Source organism: Chelmon rostratus, chromosome 10 (genome assembly GCF_017976325.1).
Source record: "Chelmon rostratus isolate fCheRos1 chromosome 10, fCheRos1.pri, whole genome shotgun sequence".
In the NCBI taxonomy this organism is placed as follows: domain Eukaryota; kingdom Metazoa; phylum Chordata; class Actinopteri; order Chaetodontiformes; family Chaetodontidae; genus Chelmon; species Chelmon rostratus.
Window position 1 is genome coordinate 21,734,365 of NC_055667.1, and position 22,164 is coordinate 21,756,528.

Consider the following 22,164-nt stretch of genomic DNA (forward strand, 5'->3'; position numbering starts at 1 on the left):
GATCGTCAGGCACGTAGGCGGAGCTAGTGGCTACAATAACATAGCAGAAGTAAGAGCCCGGGTGCCGTGGCCGACAGTGGATATCATAGTATGATTTAACCTGAAATTTGATCATATATCTACAGACTGTAGAGGCACAATCAATGACCTTTGCCCTTTTCCTGATATCCGCCTTCCAATCGAGGTGTTTAGGTGTTTAAACAATATTTAGGAAGCAAGGATGCTTTGACTTTAAATTTATTGTTACAGGAAATGTGTGAAGACTTTTTGAATCACTTAAAGTGGCTGCCACAAATGCAGTTACTGTCTATTTAAGTGAGTACATGTGAGGAGTTTAAGCACATTTGTTTCTCTGTCAGTTGTTTGTGATTAAGATGTGTGCATTAATGACACTTAGATTTTCAGGTGAAGCTGAGGTCAAATGAGAGGAAATAATTTTTTTTTAAAATTTTATTCAGTTTGACATCAGAGTTCTGTATTTCATTTAGAATAAAACATCATCACTATGATCCAGTTTTATGATAAATCTGAACACGTTTTACACGTTCAATAATTGCATTTGCAATTATAAAAAGGTGCAGTTTCAGGTGAAGGCAGGAAGCAGGCATTAGATGAATCCCAGACAGCTATGTCTCCATTGCTGGACAGATCTCAACGCAGCTGTCGGTAACACGAATTCCATACCATCCTTTCCAGAACTGCGTGTCCTTGCCTCCGTGGGTAAAACGGATGTATCTCACTCCTGGTCCGTAGCTCTGGAACACACGGGTCATCTGAAAAACACATATCCGTTCGTCTAAACATGTCACTGGGCTTTGTACCTCCTCTAAGCATCTGTATAAAAATAAATGACTCATTCTCTGTTCACACCTGATTCCATCTCTCCTCATTCCACTGCTTAAAGCACACAGGCGCAGGAGCAAATGTCTGAACAGGCTCCTGCCTTTGATTCAGCAACTCTACATGAATCTCATACATACTGCCGCAGTCTGTTCTTGGTGAATACCTACAACACACACACACAAATCTCAAATCTCAGTGGGATTACTGTGATGGCCAGAACTACCAAAACAACATGAATCGGTGAGATTCTTACCAATCAGATATTCTGATGTCTGGCTGGAAGTGATCCATAAATGATGAGTTGTAACCTTCCTTCTTGAAATCAATAAGCTGCGACTTCCTGCACATTCTGAACAACAGAAAATGTTTTAGCTACTTACTTAATGTGAATGTTCCGTATAAAATGAATGCCAAGTTTTTCCTGCTCCCCTCCCGCTGAGCACTCACTGGTAAGAGGTAACAAAGTTTTTCTGGACCGTCTCGTCTGGATGTGGCACTCTGACTCCATGTACTGCCCATCTATCACCACCATTCCTCAGAATCTGCCAGCCATTCAGGTCTTTTATAAAAACGCAGAGGACGGTCGTTAGAGACATCATGCTGTACAACAATGCTAAGTAAGCTTAGTTCTCTGGCTTCTCACGTTCTGCTCTTGGATTCTTGAGAAGATTTCTTCTCTTTTTGCACAAGAAGTAAAACAACCTCCAGCCTCTGGGTGTTTTTGAAGCATCACGGAGGCGATATCCGTCTCTTCGACACCTCTCCCTCCACAGGGATTCACTGTCGGCCACCTCTTTCCACTGACGGCACACCGACCGGCATACACGAACCACCTGATCAGGAGGAAGATTCAGGAAGATCTCCTCCAGGATCTCCAGAGGACCAGGGAAGAACTGACAAGGAGCAGACAGGACACAGGTAAAGTCAAACTGGATCTTGTCTCACTGCTATTGAACAGACACAAACACAAACTGACCACAAAATAAAATTGTAAAAGTTATAAAACTTTGTTTTGTGATCATTTTTGGTGCCGGTTCCTTATATTATATTCTATTTATTTGTGTATGTTGAAACACCTTTACAGATCATCTAATTGGTGCATCCACCTGGTCATTGTCGCCTCATATCAAGTCAGATATTTCAAAGTTCTTGAACAAACAGCCAACAGAGAGTAAAACTGGGGAAACTGGGCAAGTTTTAGCATCCGCGAGCCAAACGGTTGGCAAGTAGCGAATAGTGTAAGGCACATGTATGCCTGCACCATCAGGTTTCATATTAGATGGTGTGGTCTAAGACAACATGCAATGTGGTGCATTCAAGGGAAACTCGAATTTTGGAATAAGACCAAGTAAAAGCTTCTTTCCTGCAAAATCCTTGCACATTTTAGATTTATGTAAGCCAAAACACAAAGTGCCACCTGGTATATTTCTGTTTATTTGACTTTATATTTTTTTAGATTTGTTTTTTCTTCTGATTATTTAATTATTGCACACTAGTCTTTATGAGAACACCGTCCTGCATATGAGTACATCTGATACTGTTTGTAATCCACAGACACAGTCCTCTCCTCCCTGCCGTCCTGTGCAGCAGTTGCATTTGTTGTGCTGACTGTCGAGCGCTTCACAGCGGCCGCTGACAGCCAGCCTGACGGTACCTTCACCGGAGCCGAGGTCGGCTTCTGCCTCCGGTCTGGACGTTGGGCCGAATCGAAGCTGTGAGTTTCGTCCATAACTGTCCTCTTGATGCGTGCTGGGACTCGGTCAGACCGTCTTGGCAGGCAGCACAGCCACAGATGAGCCCTCACCGCGGCAGGTTTTTCCTGTTGTCATCTACTGCGCTGTAACTCAACGCCACGTGCGTTCGATTCAAGCCCCGCCGGCCGGACGATGCGCGGGCGGAGGTAACCACCAAAACAAAGCAGCGGCAGACAACTCAGTCCACAACAAGCAAATATTTCAAAACTTAAAATGTATTTGCTCAGTCAAATGTCAGCAGCTTAAAGAGGTGGTGATTTGCAGTGTCACAGAGTTAACAGTGCTGATGGTAAATGTTTATCAGCAAAGTCTACTGATAAAATAATGTCAGTGGTGGAAAAAACCTTCAGAGCTTTATAGCAAAACTGCTGTATGACATAAGTTACAAGTTGAGTCCTGCAAAATTGTACTAATGTAAAAATATTAGCAGTATTAGTATTAATATTAGTACCAAAATATACTTAAAGTAACTGAAGTAAAAGTAAGAATGGCCCATAAAATATACTACAGGATTATAATTAATGAAGCATTAATGTGAGCATACTTTAATGTTAGCAGCTTTTAACAGCTATCAGATAAATAGTGCAGTTAAAAGTACAATATTTCCCTCTGAAATGTAGTAAAAAAGAAATATGAAGCAACATAAAATGGAAATACTAAAGTAAAGTAGAGGTACCTCAAAATTGAACTTATTTACACTCCACCACTGTATACATCATTATCACTGTGACGATGAGTGTCTCCAGCTTTCAGTGTAATGTGTTCCTGATCAATATCGTCTCCGAACAAGACTGTTTAATTCCTTTGATTATCTGTTTTGGTAATTGATTCCAGTTGTCCTGGAAAACTTTAAAGGCAAGCGTAATGATCTGACAAAGGTTGCAATTGATTAACTTGTAAATAATGAGTCTCTGTTCGCTGGGCTGGCTCAACATCAAGAAGCAGGGAGGCCTCGTCAGAATAAAAAAGATATATTATCAGATAAAGGAATACACTCAGTCTGAAGCCATAGATTACAAATACAGTTATGAAATACAGTTACATTTCCACATGTAAGGAGTTTGTCACACAATTCTCTGTTTGTTTTAAGCATGACTTTACATGTTCATGGTGATCTTTATCAACTAATGCTGCATTAGTCAACTGCAGGGCATTTTAGCCCTAAAAACCAAAGGTCATTTATTCTTTTCTGAACTGAACATACTTCATGCTATCCTGCAGCATCATTACGTTATAGTATCACATGCTGACAGCACCGTCCTGCAAAATTACTTGTTGTGTTTGAATTAGATGTAAACGAATAAATAGTGAGAATGACTCATAAATAAGTGACTGATTAAACTTTGTGCATTAATGTCAATTTGCCACAGAGATGTAGTCTAAGAGTATTTTGTTTTAGTTTAATTTGACATATGGCTTCAAGTGATGTATGTTCTTGTGTGAGGCTGCACAAAGTCCACTGTTACTTGTATAAAATTCCACATTTACTTTAATTAGTTTACCATCACAGCATTGTGTTGTTCCCCAGAACGACCACCCACTGGTGCTTTCATGACTTCACCCCACGTTTTAGTGAATGTGACTGAGAAGCAAACTTAAACATCAAAGCCAGACAGTCCATTCAAAGAGCTCGTTCTGCAAAGCTGCCTTCACATGCAACACAAAAGGGTAAACGACCAAATAATTCATGCTCAAAAGTAAATGTTCATGAAAACGCGATAAGGAATAAGTGAAGTAAAAGCACTCATGGAACGTGGTGCAGCCTGCGTGGCACCGCATCGTTTTTTCTCCATCTTAAGGGCACCCTAGAGGGCACTGCATCATGTTTTCTCCACTGGAAGGCCACTGCAGCTCTATCATGTTTTATCTACCACAGGGGCATCCAAGAGGGCACTTCTGCAGCGCTTTTTTTTTTTCTTTAAACGTGGGGGCAGTCGAAAGTTAACAAATGACTACTCATTACTCCAGTTTAGGAAGTAAAGTCGCCTCTGGTGCATACATTCTTGCAGTTGGTGTCGTCCCCTTGAGTGGGCAGAGAGTGTGTGCATGGTGGAGTAATTACTTTTCTGTGAAACTCGCTTCTATGGTGGAACATTAATGTGAAGTGCTGTTGAGATTTAACCACTTAAACGAAAAGGAACAGATAAAAAATGAACAACTGGACTATGGGTTTTCTCATGTATGGGATTAGCCTGTGCGATTTCACCATATTAATATACAACAGGCCAAAATACAAACTCACGCAGCTGGAATTTAACACTTACCTTCCTGGTTGAATACTTCCAGCATGCACTGCACGTACACTTGCTGTCTCACGCCTTCTGCTGAGGCGAATGTATTTGTAGGCCTGATCTATGTTCTGTTTAAACACATGAGGCTGTTTGATTCTGTTGATCATCTGGTTTGAAGGCTGTTTAAGGCACATCATTCAGCTATCCAGGGAAAAGCACTGATAAAAAGAGGTCTGCCTGATGGAGGAAGTGTCAAACTCAATCTGAAGACTCGTGCATTGTTAAGACGCTGTTTTGCCGTTTCAGGAATCATTCAGTCATTACGTCTGCCCTCGTTTCATCATCCACTCGTTACGATTCTTGTAAAGCCTGGTTTGCATTTTTCGCAGGGCGTAAAACAATCTTTGGTCTTGTGGTGCTTTCAGTTAATCCACTCCTCGCTATTTATAGCACACTAACAGGCAAACAAGTGAAGGGAGGGAAGCTTCGTGAGCATCTCACCCAGATCAAGGGAAGGATCATGGGGAAAAAGACCTGCAGTATAAATGACTAAACAGTTTGTCTGACAGAGACAGATTGCACGCAGTCATCAGTGGAAGATGATTGCCGTGTAGAATAAATTTAAAATGACAGTGATAAACTCTTCTTTCTAAACTCTATCCAATCACAACACTCTCCAGATGCAGTTTTCCCATGACAAGCTAATTCTGAAGCACCTTTGTCACTGGCGGATATTCCTCTCTTTCCTTTTTATTGCCTCCTCTTTGTGTAGCTGTTTTTTGTACTCTCCACCACATTCATATTCAAATTCACAGTTCAGTAGTTGTCTTGCATTTACCACGCTAACAATAAAGGATGTTCCAAGTTAAAGGTCCAGTGTGTAGGATTTAGGGGATATATTAGCAGAAATGGAATCTAATGTTTTCATTAGTGGAAAATCGCCTGAAAATGAGATTTGTTTTGTTTTTGTTGCCTCTTCCACGGACTCCGCCGTATTTTACCGCCACATTTGGTTGAAACTTCACCGCTAGATGCCGCTAAATCCTACCCGCCGCTCCTTTAACTGCTTGGGTTAAACCAAAACTATCGAAAACATTTCATCTTACAAGCATTACAAAAAATACACAGCTTGTTTTTTTTAAAGTACCAAAATGGTTAAGCAACATGAGACAGACTGATTTTAATAATATGGCAAATAAACAGAGGTGCGTTCATGTCTTCAATCAGAGGCACTGCAGTTTGTGTACAATACAGTACATAGAACTCCATCATAAATTACAAGCCATACCAAAAATAAATGGATACCAAGGAGGCTAGAGGACCTGGGAAACAGGATAGTAGCCATTGATTTTGGTGTCACATTAGAATTTCATGCAGGCCACTACCCTGTCCATGGGTACTGAACTGACTTATCATCAATCCAGTCTGTGATGCTTTTACGCTGCTCTGCATATTTAAATGAATATAAAGACAAAAGGTAAATGCACGATTTCTGAGAAACAAGGACTTCAATCCACGTCGTATCTAAAAGAGCTTTATCCATCTTCTGTCAGACAGCTGAGAGACGAGTCTTTTTGGTCAGCGGAGGAGCTCCTATGTGTCTGCATCAATCCTGTGAGCTGCACGGCGGAAAACAAGAACAAAGAAGTCAGAAATAACGCTGCTGGCAGGTAATATAGCTCAGTGGATTTTAGGAGACATTCTCTGAGTGGAGATAAAATATTCTAAATATGTTGCATCAAACGCATCTACAAAGGCAAGGGGTTCAAGTAAATCTCCCCTGCTGCCAGTAACATCTGAAACAGGGGCAGGTTAGACAGTTAAAGAGAGTATATGATCTAACGAATCATTAAACCTGCACGGAAGTCGCTAAATGCTGCAGTAAAGGGAGAAAAACTGTGATGCAATCCCCACGGAGTCACTGTGCTGTATGTACACTATGTGGCGCTTACATTGCTTTGGTATCCTGAGTGGTTCTGCGTCTCCTGACAGGACTTGATGCATGACTCCGCGGAACTGATACAGCACCTTCAGGCTCTTCTCCTCCCCCACACAGGGGTCGTAGAAGCCAGGGAGTCCCGACTGGAAAGAAAACATAAGGTCATGCACCAGCTGCAGACTGACTCATCATACAGTAAGTCGAGGATATCAGTTTGTAACACTGCGACACCTTTTTAACCAGTATGTGAGCATATATGAATGTTTTATATACTAGCAAAACACTTGCACTGGATTACTTATCAGAATCTGCATCGGCTGTGTATGTGCACATACAAGGAATTTGCACACTGCACTCAATGTGCTAGCATAGAAAAAAAGGACATACAGTTCAACGAGGACAAAAAAGACAAATAAGACAATAAGTGAGGTAGTGCAGAAATCTAAAATAAACAACATATACAGAGAATGATGAGGCAATAATGCTTACCTTTGTAGCCTCAGTGAGGATAAGTTTAGAGTCTTTCACCAGACACTGCAGTGGCACAGTCACATCAATGACCTTTGCCCTTTCGTGTTTTCTGCTATTGTCTGTCACAAACTTGCCGTACCAGGCGTTGAGGATGATGAGACCTGGTTAAATGAAGCAGCATCAAGGATACGGTCAATCAATGGAAAACTGAATGTATTAATGTGTTATTAGCCACCAAACAGGCCACCTTGGTTTTAGAGTAGTGTTCAGAATACAAGTGACAGACAGAATACAAGCAGATTTCTGAATGAATGAATATTGAAAGTCCAACACAAACTCACCCTTTCACTATAGAACAATTTGAATCTTGCGTGCCAGCACTTTTAACCACATATTTTATAACAGAACTGGTGTCATTTTTGAGACCTGTTTGTTAAAATCATTTTGCAAGTATATAATAAAAAGACAGCACAATTAATTTTAATTGCAAGCTGCATAAACAATACCGGAACCATTTCACAAAGTGTAGTCCATTGACTAAAGAAGAGCAGCTGTGTGTCATTTCACACACACACTGCTATTAACGGTTACTTTACAAGTGCAAAGTCTAGGGGACCTCTGATGATACTAAAATCAAAGCAACCTCTACAGTGACAGGTGTCATAAGCCAATTATCACTTGACAAACTCCCCCCGGTGAAAATTATACTGTCTGCCGAGAGCTTTTTGTTAGCGTACTTATCAAAAGCAAACTGAAAAGCGCCAATTATCACTAGCCGAAAGAGACACTGGAGGGTCATTAAAAAAATTCACTGAACTACGATTCCCCTAATAATGTTATCCCTTCACACCCGACACGATCCACAAAGTAACTTTCCTAATACTACAATGGAAAGGGCCACACACTGGTGTTTGCCAGGTGTACAGTCCCTTTAGATTTCAGTGAAATGCTCAAGACAATCACTAAAACCCTGTATTCTGCTCCAGTTTGTTTGTTTTTTTGACGTGTTAACTGGTAGAAAATGTAACAGCCATGAAATGTTCCCTAAAGGCAGACTAGTCTTGCTTCATGCTGGGAAAACGGGCACCGGATCTCAGTAATTACACTTCAACATTCAACCAGGCATCAACATGTTTCACCGAAAAAGCCAGAAAAACCGTTCAGAGTGGAAGAGAATCAAACAGTTTCACAACCTGCTTAAAAAACATTATTCCCAGGATAAGCTCATCCCTAAAATATTACTGATCTTACCCATTCTAGACTCCTCGGCTTCAATAATCCTGCGCACAGACTCCTGCATGAGCAAGACCTTCAGAGATGAAAAAGGCACACAGAGGAAGGGAAGGAGACAGACACAAACAATGAGATTTCACATCGTATGGATTATACTAATGAATTTCATTAAGACTCTGCATCTAATCCCATCTCAGCCCCTTTCGTCTGACCGGTGTGAGACTTGTAATATTTCTTGACAGTCACCCACAGACACCTGTTTCTCTTATTTAATGCTAAACCACCGTGTAGGACTGGCACCGCAGCTACTGCACATGTAAGCCTGTAAAATACTCACGGCAGCCTCTGCCTCCTGTTTCTTCTTAGCTATATTAGAGGCCGAGCTCTCCCGCTGCTTCTCCAAGTCTCTGTGGGGTTCAAAGATAAATGGAGAAATTAAACTAGCTCATAAAATCTGGCCATGATAATACATGTCGTGCTTCTTGCAATGACATTTCTTGCATGAAACACTTTAAGTGAGGGCTTCTTACTGTTCCTTCTGGGCCCGCACGTAGGGGCGAATAATCAGCTGCTGGATGGCGAGGTAGAAAACCAGTGGTCCAACTGTGGCGTAAAACACTGCACTGGGCAGGAGTTGGTCAGTCAGGTGAACAGGGAAGAAATACGTCTGGCTGGCTCTGTTTAGTCTGCAGATAGAAGTCACTCGTTACCCCATGTGGTATTTGTGGAAATGTCTAATGAACACACAGCGGGATGAAAATATGAGCCATACTTTAGGTCAGACAGGACAGTGAGTTGTGTGCTTTAGAGAATTTATTGTGTGATATGTGCCTTTGATGGTTTTCTATGAAGTGTCCAAAAATAAAAAGTATACTGTAAATGCTAGAGCGTTTAAACTCCCTGGACAAACTAGCATCTCATCCTGTGTCCACACCCTCAAAAGATGCACCCCAGCGCAGACAAAACTTGTTGAAAATGAATCTGACTGGCTGACTCAGTGTCACGTCCTGAATCCCGAGGGACGTCAACCTCTGGAACCCACACCGCACAGGAAACCGGAGCAAAGAGCTGAACTTACTTGATCTTGAGGGAGACACCTTGAGGCACTCCCACGCTGACGGTGGCCCCCAGGACACTATGTCGACTGATCTTCCTCTCCGCACCGTACTCTACCACAGTCCCAAAGAAACCTGATCTGTAACATGAAGGTAAAAATGTAGTCAAAGTTTACTTGAATTTGTCAGTTCTTGCACAAAAACTACAAACAGTGCATACGTAAATGGATTTCAGCTGCTGTACAAACAGACTGACGCACACAAAAAAAAATCTAATTATAACCCATAACAGAGGTCTTAATATAAATTTATGATTAAGTTCTCCAAATAACACATATTGCATTTGACAACACACTTCACTGAGCCCTTAATCTTCGTCTGGTCGTCATCCTGGAACTTGTACTGGTAGCTCATCATCACAAAAGTGTGAGGAATCCCAAGCTGCACAGACAAAAAAGTAAACAATCATTTTGGCACAACCCCGAGAAGCAGCTGTTGATTTAATTATGTCTTGGCTAACACTGAAGTCTGATATAACTGCTGGCTGCTAACCTGCATTGCGAAGGTGAAATGGCTGCTCTTGGTGTCCCTGACTATGCTGGTGTTCATAGAAGACTGGATCCCCCAGCGCCACTGCAGATAGCCCATAGTGTTCTTGTCTAAGTGACGGGCCAACACTGTGGTAAAACCAGGACGCACGCCTCGGGATGAAAACTGGAGCCCGCACTGAGCGGTCACAAAGCTGCGGCAATAACGAAAAGAACAAATCAGCGAATTCTTCACGATGTCGTAAAAAAAATAAATAAATACAGAGCACTGATTCATTTTCTCTTGCATCTCAACACATACAATCGGGGCGTCAAGTTTCGGAATATCTTCATTCCAAAGAGAGGTCCGTGGGTGTCTCCAGCACCAAGCTCCACCTGCGTGCACACAGATCACGTTGCACATCTTAAAATGTTGCTGCATGCTGTGCCACACGGGCAAGAAAGCGTGCCATTTATAGTATACATTACAGAACAAGCGTGTGTGGTGCCCAGGGAGAATGCGGCATACCTCTCCCCAACCCTTAGCTGAGGTGACTCTTCTCAAGGCCAAGTTAATGGTGCCACCTCCATTCCCGTTGTGGGTTGACAAGGAGCCAGACAAAACGGCTGTGTCTTTTGTGGTGAGTGGAGCCTGCAGAAGAACACATAAAGCGATAAATCCTTTGATAAGAATTTGCTCCAAAATCTTCCCAAACAAGTGTCATGAGTTTGACTGTGGCTTCAAATCTTTTGTAGTAAATGCCGCTTAAAAACTGGAATGTAGAATCTGGAGCAACCCACTACCTCTATGGACTGTGATATGTGCATCTTGTTGATTTCCACATGTGGGACTCCCCCTGCAACCATATCCTCATAGTCCTCCTCATATCGGTCAAAGAGGTCCGTGGCATCAATACCCACACTAATCGTTCCCTGCAAATAGAAGGTTTGGGAATTAACATTGTGTTAATTAATGGTGTATATAAGCACAGGATGCCTAATGCCTCTTTACTTTACAGTCAGTTCAATGTGAGGCTTGTTATCTTCCCCTGAACATACCTTTGGGTTGGTCCTTTGCTGAAGCCTTCTCTCCTCTCGCTCCTTCTGAAGACGCTCATACTCTTCTCGAATCTCTGCAGGGGTTCTTTTTCTTTCCACCACCTGGAGTAAGGAGATATGATTTCAATGCAAAGCAAACGGTGGATTGGCTGCTTCACAGGCTGCACATGAAGAGTTAGAGTAGAATAAATTTCGCCAGAATTTCACGCTCCCAAATGTCCTTCCTGCAAAAATATATACAAGTGTCATATTTTGTACACATGGTGATATTCAATGGTTTTAGTAAAGAGAGATGAAGCCAAACACGAACTAATTCAAGCAGGTTAAAAGAGGGGCTGTCATACAGAACAGGAAAGTCTTGTCGTAAGAATGCAGGCTTTATGTCATGAGGCTCAATGCCAAAATATTATGCTGCATAGTATGGTTAAAGATTAGCGGTGTATTATTTCATGAGAAAACTATTCTCAAGTCAAGACCGTAAAGTTGACCAAGACTGAGATCAACCTTTATGTGTGTCATTTCTTATGATGCTCTTCTGTTGACATTTCCACTGGCACACTACAGGTGGTTTTCAAAACATGATTATTATTAACTCCAAAATGTAAATCTGAGTTGTTATGTTAGTTTACAATCAACATGGTCCAAAGTCACATGGTCAAATATAAATTTAACTGAAAGCTGAAATGTATGATTTTTGTAAAGCACACCAAACTGCCAAGAAGTGTCGACTTAAAAGCAATTTGTTAAAGCTGACACAAACAAACAAATGTTCTATCCAAACTATATCTGGTATAAATGCATTCCAAAGAGAAGGATGCTAACAAAGCATATAAATCTTGGTTCTCCTAAAAAGCAGTCATTCATGGATGCAAATGCAAAACACACAACACTCAACTCCCTGATTAACGCAAGGCGAAAACATTTGGTGAGGTGAATAAAGCAGAGTGTGCTGCAGAAGAACTGTGCAACACATTGTAATTTTGATTGACTTGGACTGAAGCTCACACTGGTCTGCACCTCACCTTCTCAAAGTTAGAGACTGCTCTCAAATAGATTTGTTTCTGTTGTCATTTGACTATGCTTGCATTTGGCTAACATCACACTATTTTTAAAAAAATGTATGAGGTAACCGGGCAAGCGTGGTTGTGAAAACCAGAACTCAAGTCTCCCGTCTGTATTGTATGTCAAAGGTGTGTCATTGTGTGTTTTGGGCATAATAAACAGTGGACAGTCGGTCAACACAGCGAGCATGGCTTCCAACTACATGTGTTGGCTTGTTCAGGAATTATTAGCCACTACAGTCAGGAATGGACTTACCTCCCATCCTTCAACTTCGAGTCCTCTCTTGCCATAGATATCATAAATAGCTCGTGCTTGTGGGTCACTAAGCACTAGAAAGACAAGACATGGACAACCACCAATAATATTGACCATCAGAATAGAATGGTGTTTCTAAATACTGTAATGTAGACCACCATAAAACATTCAAGTTTTCAGCTTCATGTGTGGCTGATAAAGGAACACATGACCTGATCAAAGCTTCTCCTACCTTCATAAGCTTCATGTACGAGGTTAAAAAGCTGTTCTGCTTGACGCTTTAGCTCAGGGTCCCGGTGTTTGTCTGGGTGATACAGCATGCATAACCGCCTGTATGCCGCCTTCAGCTCCTCCTGTGTTGCCTGAGGCACAACAATGAAATGGTGAAAATGTGAAAGAGGAAACTCACAGGGAAAACACACAAAACACACGGCATGATGTTGCTACAGATGAACTCCCCCACTTGCACTTTCATGTACTGATCACTTCACTTATTTCAACTTCTTAAAGCCTTGCAACCCTGCTAAAATGTCATGCAGCATTTAGATGGCTCGTAATAAACAGTCTGACCAGAAACTTCTTGCTGTTGCTTCAGTTCTGATTCTAATTAGATTGTTGGCAGATAGACTTTAGTCATAATTGTTAGTTGCAGACCTAAACTCCTGTCAGCCTAACTAACTTCACTTTTGACATAGCTCATATTGTGTTTTTGTGCATAACATACAATGACATGGATTAAACATTTTGTAATATATTATTTATAGTTCGTCATGTAATTATTTTTCCCATCTTCTACCTGCCCACAGATTACGAGAACATGCAAACTGCAGCACATTCACTCTGGAGAACAGAATATCCCTGTGCCACAAGTTGTGCCACTTTGTTTTGTCAAGATGTCATTTTCCATGTCAACTTAATGTTCTCCTTACAAATAAAATGATCAAGTCCGAAAGCGTGTGATCCCCAGCCATAACTGATCCACTGAAAGTGTTTCATGGTGAAGCCCTGAAGTAAAGTTGTAGCATTAGCAGTTAGCACTTCCTACAGTCAAATATATTATCATGAAATTGAACGCAACAGCCAGTTTGTTAATTTTAATCCCCATATTGCCGCACGGGATTCTCTATTTTACTTCAAGTGACAACTCCTGTCGGTAAACTCGTAACCCCACAACCTGTTGTATGTCTTGTAAAGTATCCAGCCGAAGAGTCACACCATAGAAACCAATGTCGAGGGTCACAAGCTAGCTACCTAGCTAACGTTACATGTGATTATACAAGTAACCGTTAAATATCAACCGGGAAAAGTTTATACAATGACTGCTACGTTCACCCGCACAAACATCTGTTCACTTCACAACTGCATGCTGTACCTCTCTCCTGACATTTAGCAGGGAATAATAATCATCATTAAGGATCTCATCATCGTCCAAGGCAGACGCCATGTTTACACCCGGTCATCTCTTCTTCGTGTCATTTACATCGCTCATCCGACTTCGCGGCGCACTCTGTCGCCCCCTGGCGCTAGGGATGAATAACAACTCAGCAACGATATTCATATGGTTTGTTCATGTCTTTTACGTGTTTTTTTTATATATATATTTTATTTTGAAGTTTAAAATAAAGACTTTAATGGAGTTTTACTGCGTGTCTGGACTTCAGCGTGGGGCTGCGGCCCTGACTATGCTTATTCTCGTGTTAACTGGAAATCGCCTGACCACCATTCAGACACTGGGTAGAATAGATCTGCTGATGTGTTTGGGTTTGGAGAAGATTAGATGCTCATTTAAGGGTAAATCCAAGATTATCTCTAAGATCTGGGACTCATATAAAGCTTATCTTACGAAGACTGATTTTAACCAATTCTTTTCCATGATGTTCTTGGGAAAGTTTCATTATTTCCCCTGTCTCATTATTATTTTATTATGTAATCTGGCTCGTATTGTCTATTTGTGTCCCCTTTGCGTGCATATGTGCGCTTTACCATATTTTTAGCTCGTCTCTCTGCATCTCTCTGACTGTATGCGCTGTTCTGAGGAAAAGTGCGGAGATATACGCTACATATGCAATCTTTTTAAAAACTAGAGTCATTTTTTCATGCTCCACAAACGATCGTTTGTAGTTTTAAATTCCCAAAATGATTAACATGTTACTGCTGTTGTTATTATTGTAGCATTGTCACTTAATTTCCCAGCTAGAAAAACACTAATTTGAATGCAGCGTTACATTATCGGTGCCATAAAATGAATATTGAAGACAGCCTGCATGTATGCTTAATTCTAAAGGGATGTTTGTCTGCATTCTATCCAACAAGGAACTACCCAAGCAAGGGGTGAGAAAATCACTTCACCATATTAGGTCTTTCATTAGTTCATTATTACTTTCTTCGCAGTAACAACAAGCCGTCGACTGCACAAGGCGCACGAGCAGGAGGCTGCAGAGGAGCTGTCCTTTCAGCACCACCACCTCCAACTGCATTTCAGCACCGACGGCCACCAGCCTGTTAATATAAGATGAAGGCTGTCCGTAAGTGCTGGAGTTGACGCGAGTGCCAAAAGCGAAGTCTATTAAGCGCAATGATCTGTAATTAGATTGGCTGTAGTCATTTCGCGTGGCCATACCATTGTCATCGGTGGAAGTTGAAAAACCTTGACAGCGTTAACTGTGTTTGCAGTGGTCTTCAAGTCTGCGCGTCCCCCACTACCTGACAGAATTATTTAGATGGACTTCACCAGCAGCCCCTAAGTGGTTGGAGCCACGTCTCCTAGAAATCCCCGCAGCCTGCAGGGTGCAGCTCTTTGAAATTCAGTTAGACACGTCCACAAGGGAACAAACCGGTGCACAGGCTTTCAAATGTAAACTGACATCTGGACAGTTGATTGATAGACCGTGCAGACTATTATTTGATATGTCTCACGTACATCTGATATGTTTTATTGTTTATTTTCTAAAAGGGTGGAACCCATCGTTGATACTGAGTGGATTAAATATAGTGATATTAACCTGGGATTGTGTGGATGATTACACAAAAATGACTGGTCTGGCATCAGCTATATAGAATATTTGGGGTAAGACATGATCAGTTTAGATCAGCAGAAGGTTTTTTTTTTTTTTAAGTAAAGAGTTAAACATGTTAACGCACTAACAGATGACTGGAGATCAGTTTTTTTGTCATCGTTTATTCAGTGTTAAACAACTTTAGTGGGACGGCTCAAAGACAAACATTTAATATTCACAATCTAATTAGTTTTAAGTGAGTGTAGCATCACCTGCTGGGCTTTAAGTTTTTTTTATCCTTCTTTTTTAATGTAATAAACGCGTCACCATCTTTTAACAAAAGCGTCATGGCAGACCTGCAGCGCCTCTGAGCTGTTTTAAATTCACTGTAAAGAGAAAAAAAACAAAAACACGGCTGCTGGTGTCAAGGTGAGGGGAGATGTGGTTTTCATCCCGGAGCCTCTCTGTCACTCACCGCCTCACAGCCAATGGTAAGTTCGCCTCGGCCGGACCGACTCGCCGCTCGCTTCTCCAGTCCCTCCTCGTGCTGTCCTCGCCGTGCACGCGCGTGGTACCCACGGTCGTGAGGAGGAGGAGGATGTTGCGCGTGAAGGGGAAATGGCTGCCGAAAACAAGCCGGAAGGTAAGAGAAATATAATGGGATTAATTCACCAGTATGTCGGCCGTGTGATTGTAGAACAGTCGCAACTCCGCGCGAGGACGACACACGCGCGAGGGCGAGCGGGGAAATTTCGGGTGGAAAACGGCTCCGCTGTTTTCCTCCGAAGAGGCAGCTAAAACGTGGAGACATCACCTAGCCAGCTAATATTAGCTTGCATTCTAGCCAGCTACTATTCCCATCGTAGCCCACATTTAAAGCACGCCACGGGGACAAACAGCCCGCGTGGCGAAAGTGTCGCGTTTAGCGTTCATTTCGCTCTGGATTCGTGTCAAACGACGAGCAATTCAAGTAGTTCACAACAAGGCTAAGTTAATGACAACATGTCATTGGCATCGACTAACTTCTTCCCTTATTGCCCAGCTTTAAAAAAGCGGCGTGGTTGTGTTAGTTTGTCTGTCAGCACGGCTCTCTCTCTGCAGCCGCTTCTTTCCGGAGCATTTTCACGATCATTTGGACATCTGTTTTCACATTTATTAGTCTAGTTTTTCCTCTTTTTTTTTCGTCTTGGAGAGGTTCAGTTCCTCCCCGAAGCGCGAGCATTTTCTTTGGCATGCAGCGAACAGTGTTTGCGAGTCACAAGTGATGGATTTTTTTTTATTATCATTATTTATTTTTAAATATTATGTTTTCCAAATGCCAATTGGCCGAGCACTTGGCCTGTATTTGGTTTGAGACGCGGGCATGAAAACGCCACAGTGGCCGCTCGACTCGCAGTGCCCTGTCGCACTGGAAATGAAATGCCATCACACCAGAGGAAACAGGGTGGATGGAAAGTAGGATTTCCAGCAGCCTGCCCATTAAACTACTTTACACACAGGACAAAATGATGACCCCCGCCCCCCCCCCCTTCAGCTTATTGCATACGGCTCACTAACTTAAAATGAAAGGCATTAGACTTACTTATTTCCTGTTTAGTGGGGTGTTTTACTGCAAAACATATGCATAAGAGATCTGTTCTCATTCAGATGGGCCCATGGAATTTCTGGGTGAGTAGCTGAACGACGCATGTATGAAGATGAGGATAAGATGTAATCCATCTGTTCTAAAAGTACTCGCTTTTGAGTTATGTATTTACCATCTCTGTTTCACGTCTGACGAGGATGACATAAACATGAAGCAACTTAAAAATGCATTTTATAGACTCTCATGGAACGTACCTGAGCTTGTTAACCTTATGTGCATGTTTAATTGCATTTTCCTGTTTGTGTTTATGTCAATTTTTCATTATGGGCTCAGTTATGTCACACTTTTGAATGTTTAACTTGAGTTTTTCATGAGCTGAGTCGAATGATAGATCAGTAATACAGCATGTTCTTGCTTCCTCCCCTAAACTTGTGGTATTTTTATATTTATTGATTCACACTGACCCTTAGGGTGGAGCAAAAGAGTCATCCTAGACCTTAAAATTGGCTGCATAATTTGTGAGAGTGAGAGAGAGGGAGAAGATTTCTACGTAAATCGTTCGGCCCAGCTGTTTCTGAGCTGCTCATACCGTGCTGCTGCAGGCTTGAAAATTCAACAGACCTCTGTCAGAGTTTGGTGTCAGCAACCTGAAACATGAACTGTTCCTGATGTAGGATTACTTTAACGTTTCAAACGAGTGTAAACAAATTGTCCATGTGAGGGGACACGATAAAAGACTGGGAATTCAGTTTGGATGTCAGTGTGCCAACCACTAAACAGAGTCCCACCAGGGGGTGGTATTGAGCTACAGAAGCACAGTTACTATATGAGGGATCTGTCTGTGGCTATGACAAAAAATGAAGACATCTGGTTTTATGATAGTAATGACTTCACTGTGGTGTATAGTCCTAATGCATTCATCTACATAGCCGAACTTAACAAATAGGCCCCAGCTGTTAATCTCGGTGCCTCTCCAACACAGGGAGCTCTCGCTGAAAACCCTGACTTGAAAGTCCCATTGCTGAGCAGGTTAAGTTATTTTCAGTGTTCCTGTGAGGCCGGTCAGTGGAAAAAGGAGGAGGAGGAGCAAGGGGAGCACAGAGAGAGAGCGAGTGCTTCATACCTTCACATCAACGCGATGTCGTCTCATGTAAACCCGGCCCTTAAAGCGGTTACATAGAGCTGTCACGCCGAATCTGTACCCCTGCATCCGGCTTTTCTCAGTTTTGGCTGTTCATTAATGGAGAACACGCTTTCGAATGTACGCCACTATTGCAGCTTTTACATGACGTGTCCCTGGATGTCGGCTAGCCCGCGAGAGAGCTGAGCAGTGTTTCCTTAACCTTTTGTCCTTGTGGTATGCGGCCAGTGCTGATCTCTCTTAGTTGTTTGGCAGGTCTTATGATGGCCCATAACAACTGAGGGTTACATCTTGCGTTAAACCCAGGGGCCATGACCCAGTCTCACTCAGTGGTGTAATGTTTACATCCTGGGGTATTTCTCTCCAGCCTAACTGATTGTCAGGGCCCCTGGGGGTGTTTTTTTTCCTTCACACTCATAAAAAGCACTGTGGGTCCGTTACTTTAAGTACAAGGCCTGGAGGGCACTGCAAAGACAGGCCTGATATGTCTTACACTGAGCCTGCTCTAGATAAAACTATAGCCAATGGTCTTATGTATCTTCCAGAGCAGATAGTCATACAAAACATTGCTGCACGAGGCGCTAAATTTGAGAAACGAAGCAAGCACCTTTGTAAACACAAGCCGCAGTATTAACATTTCACCAGAAAAGGAAACACTGTGTTGATGCTTTTAACATCTGAAGCTTAATGCTGATTCTGTCAGGTTTTTTTTTTTTTTTTTGGAAACCGAGCACAACAATGCAGAATATGTAATTTGAAATCAGATAAAGGCAAGGCAGACGATGAAGGGATAGATTCCTGACACCTAAAGCTCACACAGGTGCGTTAAATAAACGGCACAAATCTAACGCAGGTTGAACTTGAGTTACGACAGAAACAATCAACAAGGGCCACTTTCTAAAATGTGGCGAATTAGGCCCGCGGCCTCAGCTGTGCAGGAAGTCATATTCCCCTTCTATATTCAAGCGGGTGCAGTTTAGAAAGTTCCATGATGTTATCATTTCACTCAAAGTTCAGGGTGAAGCGGCAGCAAAACATCAAGCAAGCACGCAGTCAGCCATTAACTTACAGAAGTGCTTGTGCAGCAATGGTATGAATATTTCTCGGCTGTTTTGTAAAGAAGGATGAATTTAACCTCCTCGCGATGTCGGACAACTTGCTCTCCCAGTTTTGTGTTGAATCAGGCGCTGCACCCCCCCTCTCCCCCCCAGGCCTTTTAATTGAATCAGTGAGGTGTGGATGGATGGGACCCCGGTCCGGCCTGTGGTTGCTGAGACGTATCGTTCTTAACGCCTGCCTGTAATAGACCTTTACTGACTGTTTTGCACGGCCTCCACTGATTGCTATTGACTCGAATCAAACCAGGCCGGACCCACAGTGACCCTTATTACTGTTCGCTGTTCTTATAGGCACAAAAATATCCAGTCTATAGAGATCTTCACTGTTTTAAATGACAAGAGACAAATTCATTGTGATCTATGAACCTTTTTGTTATTAATATTATTATGATTACTAGCATCATACTTTCACCAACAGCTCTTGTGTGTTTTGAATGTATTTCAATATACTGTCTAGCCTCTGTTGATATTGCTTGCATGGGGAGTTTGCTTAGTTATCACAGGCTGGGAGAATGCTTCTTTTCCTCGATTTTCTCTACTTTTCTCTTTGCCTCCTGAAGGACTGAAGAAAGTTCGTAATCCGGATCGAATGTACAGATCAGCAGTGTGTTATGCTGGCCATGGTCCACCTAAGAGTATCAGTGATGACACAGAGACGAACAGTAAGAGTCAGTTATTAATACTGCATTGCTGCTCCAAGAGGCCACTCGCTGGCCAATCTATTATTCATTCATTGATTCATTTATTTACTTCTTGATTTCATCCGTCCCCATGCCCCCTCCTTCTTTTATTCTCCTCCAACACAACACCTCCTCCGGCTGCTCTGTTGATTGAAGTGTCTGCTTTACGGGATCACGCTGTCAATAGCTGAAGTGTTGTCGTTAACTAAGAGTGATTGTTTCAGGTTGAGGCCAGGGGATCAGGACCTGAGCAGACCCTCAGAGAGAAAGCTTACATTTTGAGCCATCAATTATGGCCCTGTACCTTTTCTCTGCTTTTCTTAAACCTGTATTTGATGGGGGGTGGGGGGGTGGGGGTGGGTCTGCCCAAGTTAAAGTGTAATTCAACAGCTCTCATAGAGCATAAATAGATAATGCTCTCTGACACTTAATTAACAATCTGAGGATGTCAGTGGCAAAAACAAGCACTTTTAGTGGACGTACTTTGACGAACGTATTCTCCCCTAAGGATTACGTTGCAGCCATTGCAGCCCATTTCGCTGCCAACTGAGGTTCCAAAGCATTTTGTACCTATTAGACCCCAAAATACGTAAAAAAAATGGTGCTCAGGTTTTAAAAATACCAGAATTACCCTGTAACAATGTGACTTTAAAATCTTGCAAAATAAAATCGTGTATGACAAAAATATTTATGCATTGCTGAAAAAAGAACAGCATCCTGTGATGTTTCTTCCCTCAGATGGATTAATATTTGCCTTTGCCTCCCTCTCATTACATTTTTGCTCTATGAGAACAGTAGACTAGGGGCAAAGAACAAAGACGACACGACATCATAGCTGAGGTTTTTATGACTTGTAAAAACCAGCTTCTGTGGGAACTGCTTCAGTGCACTTACAAGTCTGTGTACAAGTGCTATTTTCTGTCACAACCAAAACAAATCAGTCAGAAATATAGGCCAAAGTCTTGATTTTTCTTTTTTTTTTTGTGGGTGATTTTCCCTCCATTCCTCTTTAGAAAATGCGTCTGAATTTTTACTCTCTGTCTCTACCCGTCGTCTGCAAAGCAGATTGTTTCTCAGCAGAAAGGAGCCCCTTCATTGTTAATAAATACACCAGTCTCTTCACTGCTGGAAGACTCTGTTGATCTAGACTAGAGAGTGGGTAATTAAGTGTGCTCATGTATTGTCATTTCTAAATAGAGAGCCTGAAATCATCCCCAACCCCTTGTTAGGCTCCTCACTCGATGCCTGTCACTGGGAGAGCTCTGCTGCACCAAAAGCTTTTTGGTATTTTTTTGAAAGAGAATGTTTTGAGAGATTTAATGGCAGGGGACTGCTTGTGCAGATCTATGAAACAGGGATGCATACTGTAACAGGGACTTTGTTGATAGACTTTTGCGTTACCCCCTCATGTGTGACAGCTGTGACTGACAATAGGTTTTGCGAGTCTTGCTATTCTCCCTCATGTTATTGCGTGGTATTACAGTATCCTGTACCCATGTCAGACACCCTATTTAATGCGTTCAGCCCGGAGGTTTTTCTGCCTCACCAGGATACTCTGCAGCAGAATACAGCGGCTCAAACAGGCAGGTAAACCATTGATCTGAGTAATCGTCTGAGTAATTGTGGGAGTAGTTATGACACAGAAAGAAGGGCTTTGTTTGCGTGCATGTGTAAGCAAAAGGGAGAAAGTGAAAGCGAACAAGAGCAAGAGAGAGGGAGTGTGTGTGAGAGAGAGACCTCACCTCTGCTCTCCTTGAGATGGGATTTTTATGGATGGGTGAGCTTGGTGAGGGCTGAGAACACATAAAGAGTCATTTTCAGTTTGTTGCAGGCAGTTAACCGTGTGTGCATGTTTGTTGAACTTCCAGTAATAGGCCTAAGCTTTTTTTTTTCAGCTGTTTGACTTTTTGACAGTCTTCCCTTATTATACTACATTACACTATGTTATTATAACCACACGGAGCCATAGTACGTCCAGGGTATAGCCACTGAGGGAATGTAAACAATGAATTCTGCCACCCGGCACGTGTGTGGTCATACCACAATTGCATAAAATATGATGCACAGTGAGAGTTAGTGTAATTCAGTTCTCTTACTGCCATTCAGACGTCTTTCCCACCGAGGGGAAAAAACACTGTTTGCGTCGTTTGCAGCAGCTGTTGCCATGTAATGTTCTCGTTGTTGTAGTTTTGATGCAACATAGCAACGCTACAGT

General features: G+C 42.2%; 3 protein-coding genes across 3 annotated transcripts in view; 1 reads left to right on the forward strand and 2 right to left on the reverse strand.

Moving 5' to 3' along the window:
- Nucleotides 1-519: 519 nt before the first annotated feature.
- LOC121612634 (F-box only protein 6-like) lies at nucleotides 520-2,734 on the reverse strand. The gene is made up of 6 exons (XM_041945657.1): nucleotides 2,498-2,734; nucleotides 1,487-1,736; nucleotides 1,291-1,402; nucleotides 1,097-1,192; nucleotides 871-1,006; nucleotides 520-773 (listed from the first exon to the last, which is right to left on the reverse strand). Exons 1-6 carry the CDS (start codon nucleotides 2,570-2,572, stop codon nucleotides 627-629), a joined length of 816 nt encoding a protein of 271 aa, XP_041801591.1. The 5' UTR covers nucleotides 2,573-2,734; the 3' UTR covers nucleotides 520-626.
- A 2,865-nt stretch (nucleotides 2,735-5,599) lies between these two features.
- Nucleotides 5,600-13,879, reverse strand: dnajc11a (DnaJ (Hsp40) homolog, subfamily C, member 11a). The gene is made up of 16 exons (XM_041946005.1): nucleotides 13,802-13,879; nucleotides 12,662-12,791; nucleotides 12,430-12,503; nucleotides 11,113-11,214; nucleotides 10,858-10,986; nucleotides 10,583-10,705; nucleotides 10,376-10,449; nucleotides 10,079-10,268; nucleotides 9,882-9,967; nucleotides 9,550-9,666; nucleotides 9,002-9,157; nucleotides 8,809-8,878; nucleotides 8,490-8,547; nucleotides 7,257-7,399; nucleotides 6,781-6,910; nucleotides 5,600-6,447 (listed from the first exon to the last, which is right to left on the reverse strand). The coding sequence occupies exons 1-16, from the start codon at nucleotides 13,871-13,873 to the stop codon at nucleotides 6,422-6,424; spliced, it is 1,680 nt and encodes a 559-aa protein (XP_041801939.1). The 5' UTR covers nucleotides 13,874-13,879; the 3' UTR covers nucleotides 5,600-6,421.
- Nucleotides 13,880-16,043: 2,164 nt separating this feature from the next.
- Nucleotides 16,044-22,164, forward strand: part of camta1a (calmodulin binding transcription activator 1a) — a 272,264-nt gene continuing 266,143 nt past the window's right edge. The window contains exons 1-2 of the mRNA XM_041945876.1: nucleotides 16,044-16,068; nucleotides 19,830-19,931. Coding sequence (XP_041801810.1) covers nucleotides 16,044-16,068; nucleotides 19,830-19,931 — 127 coding nt within the window. The remainder of the gene's footprint in view (nucleotides 16,069-19,829; nucleotides 19,932-22,164) is intronic.

Excerpts from the sequence above, each read along its gene's own strand:
- LOC121612634 (XM_041945657.1), bottom strand. The coding sequence starts at position 2,572 with ATGGACGAAACTCACAGCTTCGATTCGGCCCAACGTCCAGACCGGAGG. Across the intron at positions 1,737-2,497 it reads CGACCTCGGCTCCGGTGAAG|TTCTTCCCTGGTCCTCTGGA; the intron begins GTACCGTCAGGC and ends GCTCCTTGTCAG. Across the intron at positions 1,007-1,096 it reads GACATCAGAATATCTGATTG|GTATTCACCAAGAACAGACT; the intron begins GTAAGAATCTCA and ends TGTGTGTTGTAG.
- dnajc11a (XM_041946005.1), bottom strand. The coding sequence starts at position 13,873 with ATGGCGTCTGCCTTGGACGATGATGAGATCCTTAATGATGATTATTAT. Across the intron at positions 8,548-8,808 it reads AACAGGAGGCAGAGGCTGCC|GTCTTGCTCATGCAGGAGTC; the intron begins GTGAGTATTTTA and ends TCATCTCTGAAG. Across the intron at positions 6,448-6,780 it reads ACTCAGGATACCAAAGCAAT|CTCACAGGATTGATGCAGAC; the intron begins GTAAGCGCCACA and ends TCCGCCGTGCAG.